The sequence below is a fragment of the Ictalurus furcatus genome, chromosome 3 (genome assembly GCF_023375685.1).
Source record: "Ictalurus furcatus strain D&B chromosome 3, Billie_1.0, whole genome shotgun sequence".
NCBI lineage: Eukaryota > Metazoa > Chordata > Actinopteri > Siluriformes > Ictaluridae > Ictalurus > Ictalurus furcatus.
This window is the reverse complement of record NC_071257.1, coordinates 4,942,678-4,952,897: the sequence shown is the minus strand read 5'-3', so window position 1 is coordinate 4,952,897 and position 10,220 is coordinate 4,942,678. Positions and strand designations below refer to the sequence as shown.

General features: G+C 37.6%; 1 protein-coding gene and 1 pseudogene across 2 annotated transcripts; both read left to right on the top strand.

Moving 5' to 3' along the window:
• Positions 1–50: 50 nt before the first annotated feature.
• Positions 51–5,065, top strand: LOC128605224 (glycine N-acyltransferase-like protein 3). Of its 2 annotated transcripts, XM_053620441.1 has the most exons (5): positions 51–1,309; positions 1,633–1,743; positions 2,145–2,253; positions 2,366–2,489; positions 3,322–5,065. In XM_053620441.1, the coding sequence occupies exons 1-5, from the start codon at positions 1,235–1,237 to the stop codon at positions 3,731–3,733; spliced, it is 831 nt and encodes a 276-aa protein (XP_053476416.1). In that variant the 5' UTR covers positions 51–1,234; the 3' UTR covers positions 3,734–5,065. The 2 variants fall into 2 exon arrangements, with proteins under 2 accessions (XP_053476416.1, XP_053476417.1); XM_053620442.1 differs by lacking the exon at positions 1,633–1,743.
• A 1,037-nt stretch (positions 5,066–6,102) lies between these two features.
• LOC128605232 (glycine N-acyltransferase-like) lies at positions 6,103–8,755 on the top strand (annotated as a pseudogene).
• The last annotated feature ends 1,465 nt before the right edge of the window (positions 8,756–10,220 follow it).

The following is a 10,220-nucleotide window of genomic DNA, read 5'->3' as shown; positions in this document are numbered from 1 at the left end:
GCAGGTGGTCATGTGACATGTAGTGCAGTGCAGTGGCTGATGGGAACTGGAGTCCAGAGTTTCCTGATACATGACAACTAGTACATAAGTCATTGAGCGCTTCACATTGTTTTACATAATAAGTCTATTAAAATGATTATTATAAATATACATGAAAAACGTGTATAATGTGTACCTATATTATGAATGTAAGAACAGTGGCCCTTAAGGTTGAGTATGTTTACACCTGATCATAACATTTGATGAAAATTCTCCTGACAGTTTTCTTATTCAAATTCCATATTATCTCTGCAGGTAGTGTCATTGCCTCACAGCTCCAGGGTACCCGATTTGATCCTGAGCTCCGTGTCCGTGTGTGTTGTGTCCGGATTCTCCAGTACTTTAAAAAAAATTATTTTTATAAAGCCATGAAGGTGCTGAATAAGGAAGAGATGAAGAAAGCTGAGGAAGTGCTCAGACATTACTTTCCCCAGTCACAACAGGTTTGTAAACAACACAGTTAATGCATTATAAATGCAGGGTATGTTTGTTAGTGAAAATCAGTGTTTTGGGAACTCATTAAGGAGTGAAATGTGTGGGGTTGTTTTTATACTGTTATTATAAATGCATTGGGAAAAGGACAGATAAAGGGGAAAGAGGGAACAGGAAAAAAATATATACTCTAAAAATAGCTCTGGGCCAGCCAGGTCCAAGGTGTTGACTGCAGTGGTTAGACCATTAACCATCCCTGATATGGGACAGTGTAAATTGAAATTGACATTTGTCTATGTTCCCTGTTTTTGCCTGGTTTATCCAGGAGCTATAACACCAAGAAAATGTGCACATAAGAAGGCTTTGTTTTGTCATATGCTTTTGGCTTTGACTCAAAATAAAGGGAGTTTGTTGCTTTACTGCCATTTGTGTTAATCTCCATTTTGAAGTCTTGCCTATTGTGAACACTTTTAAAAGTAAACCCACACTAAATCGCATATAGCTAAAAGTTTCTGCTTCACTGCTCTCTCAAGGTTGAAACTTTCAAGCATGTTGCTGCTTTAGAGGATTTAAAGCTGATCATTTTTGCTTCCACTACATCCTGCTTGGACTATTGCAATGCATTGTTTTCCTGACTTTTTAGTTTGTTTGTTTTTACAGTGTAGCCACCCTTCCATGTGGCTCTTTTAAAACATGTTCTGATGTAATTTGCTTTGCATAAATTTGTATATGTGACTGTGAGCAGCAGGGGCTTTGCAGAATCATGAAGGCGTTGAGCAAGCAGAAGCTGAAGAAGGCTTTGGTAGCACTCAGACATTACTTTCCCAAGTCACAAGAGGTCTGTAAACTGCACAGCATTATAATTGTCTATGTAGAATATTTTTTGCTGATCTTTGGTATTAATATGTTTTTAAGCATTTATTATATTGCAAAATGTGTTTTATCATTAGATTATAGAGACTGTTATTACAGGTTCACCAGTCTTTGTGTCAGACAAAGGTGTGTTTGGGGAAAGGCTTGCAGTTTAAAAGGAAGGAAAATAAAGAAAACAGGCATAGATATATTTACTTAAAGCTGATCAACTTTAAAAATGCATAAATGTACATGATGTTCAATGCAACATTTTTAATACAAAAATAAAATGACTTTTTATGTCTTCAGGTGTATGGGTATGTTGCTATTATTAATCGAGCAGAAGTTGAGCCCACAGATGTGCTGGTGGACCAGTGGCCAGATTTCAGTGTGCTACTTGTTAAACCAAAATGGCAGCAGGTATTTGTTACAAATGCAAGGGTAGTGCAGGATGCAAGTGCAGTTGAGAGCTTTATTAAGAGAGGCAGGCAGACAAATCCAAAATAATAAGCAAGAACGTAGTCAAAGAACAGGCGAGGTTCAAGCGATCTACAAACAACACAAACTAGGCGAATCAGGAATCAATAAACATACACAATATGTTGAAACAATAGAAAAACAGAAACAATAGAAGTGCATGCTGTCAAGTGAGTGCTGGAGCAGGGGAAATCCATGACAGTATTGTGCACAAGATGACTTCAAAATGGAAATGATTGGGGCTTAAAGTATAATAATCCGTGTTAGGAATAACAGACAAAGTGTTGGAAAAATTTAACAATATATCTCAGTTTTAATAGTTGACCTGTTTCTCTCATATACAGAAACCAGACTTATATAGAGATGTGATCGTTTTTACTAAGGACGAATCATGTCTCAGGAACATACTAACCAGGACAGACGTTCTAGACTGGAAGCAGTTCATCAGTCTAAGTATTAATTTCGAACATCTTATTACAGCAGTATAAACACTGGCAACCAGGAACACCTTAACACTGCAACCTATAACATAGCTGTGTTATATCTACATATCTATAACATATAGGTATTGACCTGCAGCATGAGGAAATGTTAAAGGCTGTAGCATTGAACAATGGTGTACCAATGAACAAAATATGTACCAGCCACTTAATGAGCCTGGAGGATCCATCCAACCTTCCAGCTGACAAGTAAGTGATTTACTCTCACTGTAACTGAATTTTTAAAAAAATCCATTCAGAGTAAAAACACTGCAAAGAATTTCACACTGTAAATAAATTATACAGTTGGTATTATCAGCTGCTCCTTTGAACCATTTCTAAGAGCTCTTTGGAATGTTCAACCTGCTTCAACACCCCCCTTTTAAAGCTACAGTATTGAATCATCATACAGCTACCAAAAGCATTCTCCCTTGTGTAGGTTGTTTTATTTGGGCCACATGTACATGGGAAAAAGAAAGTACACCCTCCTTGTTTGTAGATGGCCTTATAACCCTTCCCAGATTGATGAAATCTGTTGTGATTTTTTTTTTCAGGTTATTTGTTTGAATTGAAGTAGGGTGTACTTTATTTTTCCCCATTACTGATTAGTCAGAATATTTTGATCCTGAGAGGAACAAGATAAAATATCAGTGTTAAGTCTCTAACACTGACTGACACTGGAGACTCCTTCCTTAAATGTTAAATAAATGTTTCCTTACAGAAAGTTCCACCATATCAACAATTTCATGTTTTTGTTGTTGTTTTTTATTTATTATTAGTCTTATATTATGTGGACTGTATGCCATATAAGCCCCCTGTAATTTGCTATAACTCTATAAATGATAACCTATTGGAACCAGCACATTAAGATAACGCTGTGATTTGCCGTACAGCCAGCACTACTGTCTGAGTCTGATATTATATAAATTTTATCACCACCTTCTGACCAATTAGAGTTGAGAAGTCAGCAGTGCAGTGGTTTATATATAGTAGTAGTTAGTTAAACATAAAGTAAACCCAAACTCTCCTTCAACCTCTACAGGTTATCTATTCAAGTCTCATCAGTCAAGGAGTCTCATGTTGCTCTGATCAATAGCACATGGAAGTTTGGCAAGGGTGAATTCACTGAGCCCATGGTCAGGAGCATGATCTTAAATTACCCTTCATGTTGTGTACTTGACTCAGAGGGTCAGCCGGTGTCATGGATATTGACCTATTCTAACTGTGCGATGGGAATGGGTTACACACTCCCAGAGCACAGACGGAAAGGCTACTCCAAAGCCCTGGCCACCATATTGGCAAAGAAACTGCATTCAGGGGGCTATCCAGTGTACTGCTTCGTTGAGGAGGAGAACCAGTTGGCCTACAGGCTCTTAAAAAGTTTAGGCTTCACTGAGGATCTGTCTTATAGGAATGCTCTGTTTTACTTCAATCAATTGTCGCCGACTCCATAAGTAGTTTGGGACAAGGAACATTCCTGTCATGACTGCATGATTGAAGGGTATGTTCAGCACACATTCATTATCTTATCCACACATACCCCATGACTGGTTGGCTGTCCACTCCTCCTTTATCATATCATTATTCTTGCATTATGTAAAGCAAATAAAACCATGAGAAAATATATATTATGTTGTTAGTTGTTAATCTTGTGTGTTCTGTAAACTAAACAGGTGTATATGCATATTGTAGAAACCCCATACCAAATGTCTTTTTCCAAAAGTCGATTGATATCTCATTTAAACAAATTCAACACCAAACCCAGTCTTGTAAATTGTACATAAAAAGTGAATTATTTTGTACCCCTCTCCTGATTGACACCTTTTGATGAGATCCCATATACCCTTTGTCAGCTCTTGGGTTCAGTAGTAAACAGTACAGCCGAAGAACCATCATTTCTCCAACCTTTTGTTGTCATTCCCTGGTGTAAATAAACATTTTCACGTTTTTATTACTGAACAATTTTGGTTTATTATTAGACTACCGCAGATACTGGAGCAACACGGGCTGCAATGAAAGAAGAGGGGGAAAGAGGAATAAACAAAGTTGAATCAATTTCATAATGTTCATCTCTGTTTGAACTTAAATGAACTCTGCACAGGGCTGACCTTCCTGTCCCAGTTTGTGAAAGAAAGCATATGATGTTATGTTGAAATAAACTGTGTGTAAACACTGAGTGTTTAATACATATTACAGATCATAAAAAATTGCCCATTCAAATTTGCTTGCTGGATGATGTCAGCGTCCCAAAGTCATATTTCAAAGAGAAATGCTATAAACCACTATTATACACGCTTAGGGGGAAAAAGGCTATATTGTACAGCCTACTTATTAAGCAGGGATGTGCAGAAAGCCCCTGCCCTTTTTCTAAATTATTTAAAAGTGCCCCTCTCAACATTAATTAATAAACAATTATATTATGTGAAAGGAATTTGAATTCAAATGAACATGAGAGCGTGTACAAAACAGTAGCAAATTAATCACAAGAAAGTCTGAGAATGTTTCTGTTTATTTGTCCGACTCGAGTCTGCAGTCAGATAGTCTCGTTGTTTTGACGCAATCACGATGCGTCTCGCTTCAACAGGTAGACAGGTATACTGAGATCGCTAGCTCTTCTGCTAAACTTTTCATAATATTAGCAGCATTGTATATGCTTATCGCCGGTAGTTTTCAAATTGATTGAGAGGGAATGTGTTGGTAAGTACTAGCTACTCAAGTTCATTACATTTCCAGACATGCAAGTAACCTTGTTATATTATATGTACGTTTTATATTCAGTAAAGACACGATACCAAACAGACAGACTGTCTGCGCGTGCGCACGTGCGGCACGCGCACTTTGACTTGTGAAGTAGCTGCTAATGCCACACACACACGTGGCGAGTGTATGTTGTTACTCTAGATTATTAAACGTACTAATTGCTAATAGTATTCATTCAGTGGTATTTTATTTTTGAAATAATTCGTATGGGGAGAAATTACACTTTGGAGTAAGCTATGGTCACGTGATCATAAGCATAATGTACTGATAAGTGTTATTTTAAGTGTTGTTTTCATTTCTTTATATATTTATATTTGTTTTTCTGTTTTATTGGTTTTGTTTAGCCTTTAATTTATTTAAATGAATTTGTTAATCTATATAAAATGTCCAGGAAGCACAGTTACGCAAGTTACATTATGTGTAATCATGAGCACACAGCTCATGATGTTCTTTCCGGACACACTCTCTGTTCCGTCAGGTCATGGCGATGAGAGGCACAGCTAGACCAGAGGTTCTTTTTGTCGGAGGTGTCTCATGGTGTCTGTTGTTTTGATACAGAAACTGGAAGCCAAAAATAAATCACATGACAACTGCATCATCACGTGGGATATCTTTATTTAACAACACACACAACGCAGAAGAAGAAAACCCACCACACACACACACACACACACACACGAGCGGACATTAGGAGCTACTTTACAAGTCAAAGTGTAAATCATTTAAAATATTTTCTCAATTTATAATGTGTGGAGTCAAAAATAATGGTAATAATAATACTTAACTAAGCCATAAATGTTCATGTGGCATGCATCAATGTGTTATTTTGTCAGGTCAGGTGACAGAAGCACACCTGCCAGGTAATATCTCGGACAGAGCAGGTGGAGAGGCAGGTGGAGAGGCAGGGTCACAGGTGAGGTCGAACAGTGACATGGTGATATGTTAGTAGTGAGATTCAGTATTGGGACAAATGTGAGGCTGATGTACTTTGTGGTTCATCCATGTGTGCTTGAAATGAAAGCTTTAAATAGGCACATGTCTCTGCGGAAAAAAAAGTGGGCAGGACTTTGGAAACGCAGAATGATCTTAAATAAGCTGCGCCAAAAGTGGCCTGCATTTCTGACATGTCGGCATGTTTTTTATTTTATTTTTATAAAGCCATGAAGGTGCTGAACAAGGAGGAGCTGAAGAAAGCAGAGGAAGTGCTCAGGCATTACTTTCCCCAGTCACAACAGGTCTGTAAACTACACAGTTAATGCGCTAGAAATGCAGGGTATGTTTGTTAGTGGCAGGTGAAAATCAGTGTTTTGGGAACTCATTAAGGAGTGAAATGTGCGTTGTTGTTTTTTTAAATTGTCATTACAGATGCATCAGTCATATATTTAGGGTGAGTGGCTTAAACAGTTGCTCATTGGAAAAGTTTGCTGGATAATGTAAAAATCAAATATTAAATCTAAAGTTTATCAATAACTAATGTATATTGGCTTTTGTGACTCATTAACTAGAACTCTACTGTTATATAACTATAGAACAACTGATCTGACTCTGTCAGGTTACACACAGACTTTGAACCTAAAGAAGAGAAAAGAATGAATGCCAAAAACTGATTTATTTGTCCATCCGATACAGAGTAATACTGATTCTTGTATTCTGAAGCCTTTCTGACGTCTTTGTGTGTAAATCACTCTGATATTTATATTGAGCACCATTCTGGAAGCAAAAAATAGTCACAATATAGTGAAATATATGCTGGTGGTGTTCATGTCCATAAGAGAAAACTGAACAACAGCTAGAACAGGTCAGGATTGTGAGGTTTTACCCCAGCTAACACTAACAATCATGTTTCAGCTGTAGTAGAAATTCAGAGTGGTTCATTTATACCAAAACAGAACATAAGGGTTAATGAATCATTTCTGTTCGCAGAGTCAATGTTAGAGTTATGATCTAATATATAATTTCAAGCATAAATTAGATACATATATAGGTCTTTTATAGATATTTTATATTGAATACATTATAAGAGGAATGGTTTATGTGTCTAGGTCTATGGATATGTTTTTATGATTAATCGAGTAGAAGCTGATCCCATAGATGTGCTGGTGGACCAGTGGCCAGATTTTAATGTGCTACTCATCAGACCACAACGGCAGGAGGTATTGCATGAGATAACTTTAGTATAAAATATCAACAAAAAGTAGCTACAGTTAAGGTTTACATATTGACCTGTTTCTCTCACATACAGAAAGCTGACCTATTCAAGGACATGTGCGTTTTTACTAAGGATGAAACAACTCTCAGGAGCATACTGAACAGGACGGACTTTATTGACTGGAAGCAGTACCTCTGTCTAAGGATTCATTTCTCAGACCTCTCTTTATGGCATTTTAAGAGCATCATAATAATCAGTGTCACACAAAAAAAGAGATGTTGTTCTCACTCCCGTGATGTGCTTTCAGTTTGTCAAGAATTTAGATATTCTCCTCCAGTTGAATAAGTTGATTTAACTCTGAAACTTATAAAACATCTGTTCAGGTATTGATCTGTGCCACGAGGAGATGCTAAAGTTTGTAGCAGCGAGCAGAAGCGTGCCAATGAGAAAAGATCATGTGTGCTACATGATGAAACTGCAAAATCCATCTAATCTTACAACTGAAAGGTAACTGATTTACCGTTAGGATGCTTAGTTAACAGTTAATAATACAGCCACTCATGCCATATTTTAACCTGCCGAATCTTTCATGGAATAGACAAGCTGTTGATTCTATGTTGTTTAAATGCAAAAGTTTCATTGCATTGTTTTCATTTAATGACTGTTAAATTCATTTGTGTTTTGTAAAAATGACTCATTTTAAATTTTATTTTGTACTTATTCTTTTCATACATCTTCCTTATCAAGCCAATAACGGAATATATACTATATATACTGAATAGATTTAAAAAATATTTTTACATGAGTTTTTCTATTTCAAAAGAAACGGAACCTAGTAAATAGTGCTAATGTTACCAAATATCAAGGTAAACCCACCTCTTGATCTACCACAGGTTTCCCGTACAAGTGTCCTCACTTAACGAGTCTCACCTTGCTCTGGTCAATAGCACATGGAAGTTTGGCATGGGTGAATTCAGTGAACGGTACGTCAGGGACAGGATCATGAATTTCCCTTCGTGTTGTGTGCTGGACTCAGAGGGTCAGCCGGTGTCATGGATATTGACCTGTGCTTCCTGTGCGATGGGAATGCTGTACACAATGCCGGAGCACAGACGGAAAGGCTACGCCAAAGCACTGGTCACCATAATGGCAAAGAAACTGCATTCAGAGGGCTATCCAGTGTACTGCTTCATTGAGGAGGAGAACCAGTTGTCCTACAGGCTCTTTACCAGTTTAGGTTTCACTACGGATCCATCTTACAGGGCTGCTTGGATTAACTTTAATTAATCATGTTAGTTTGTTTTACATTTTATTCAGTTTTATACAAATGCTTCCCTCACCATTCCATTACCTTTACCTGGTATAACAACTTGAATCATGACTTGAATCATTGAAAGTAGTTTGGGACAAGGAACATTCCTGTCATGACTGCACGATTGAAGGGTGTGTTCAGCACACATTCATTATCTTATCCACACGTACCCCATGACTGGTTGGCTGTCCACTCCTCCTTTATCATATCATTGTTCTTGCATTAAGTAAAACAAATAAAACCATGAGAAAACAACTCAATGTTTATTATGTTGTTAGTTGTTAATCGTGTGTGTTCTGTAAACTAAACAGGTGTATATGCATATTGTAGAAACCCCATACCAAATGTCTTTTTCCAAAAGTCGAATGATATCTCATTTAAACAAGTTCAACACCAAACCCAGTCTTGTAAATTGTACATAAAAAGTGAATTATTTTGTACCCCTCTCCTGATTGACACCTTTTGGTGAGATCCCATATACCCTTTGTCAGCTCTTGGGTTCAGTAGTAAACGGTATAGCCGAAGAACCATCATTTCTCCAACCTTTTGCTGTCATTCCCTGGTGTAAATAAACATTTTCACGTTTTTATTACTGAACAATTTTGGTTTATTATTAGACTACCGCAGATACTGGAGCAACACGGGCTGCAATGAAAGAAGAGGGGGAAAGAGGAATAAACAAAGTTGAATCAACTTCATAATGTTCATCTCTGTTTGAACTTAAATGAACTCTGCACAGGGCTGACCTTCCTGTCCCAGTTTGTGAAAGAAAGCATATGAGGTTATGCTGAAATCTACTGTTTTTTCTTTTTTTTTTTTCTTCAGTTTTGAGTGTTTCATACATATTACAGATCATAAACAATTGCCCATTCAAATTTGCTTGCCGGATGATGTCAGCTTCCAAAAGTCACGTTTCAAAGAGAAATGTCTCCAGTGTCAGTCAGTGTTAGAGACCACAATATTAAAGGTTATTATAAACAGATAAAAGGTATGGCATTCTGATCTTTGATAAATAAACATTTTAATCTTTGGCAACTTTCTGTGGTATAAGAGGAATAAAGCACTGCGGGATGGGCGTGTTGAAGCAGGTTGAACTTTCCAAAGAGCTCTTAGAAATGGTTCAAAGGAGCAGCTGATATTACCAACTGTATAATTTATTTACAGCGTGAAATTCTTTGCAGTTGTCATGATTCCCCCTTGAAGCAGCGTGCTCTAAGCGCGAATGCGCGAGCACCTGCTTTTCCAATGTTGACAGCGTGACATTTCAACATGTGCTTTTGTTATTGTTTATGTCATGTCTCCTCCCCGTCCTGTAATTGGTTGTCATGTCACGTGTGTCCAGATTACCCTCAGCTGTTAGCAGTTGCGAGGGTAATCATGTCAGCATATATGCCGCATGCCTCGCAACACTCAATGTGGAATATTGGACTAGAATAGAGTAGATGTGTTTAATGCATGCCATAGGCAGTTTCATGGTTAGGCTCGTTAGTTTAGTTTACTGGTTTCTCCGCTACCAGTCCCTCGCCGTATGCCACGTTTCATGTTTTGTTTATCGACCCTGTTTTCTGTGCCACGACCTTGATCTCTGCCTTGCCCAAGTTAATGCCTGTTTGCCGATCGTCTGACCTTGCATGTTTTGGATTACGTTTTGGATTATGATTTGGATTTGTCTGCCTGTCTTTCTTTAAATAAAACTCTCGTTCGAACTGCGTTTGCATCC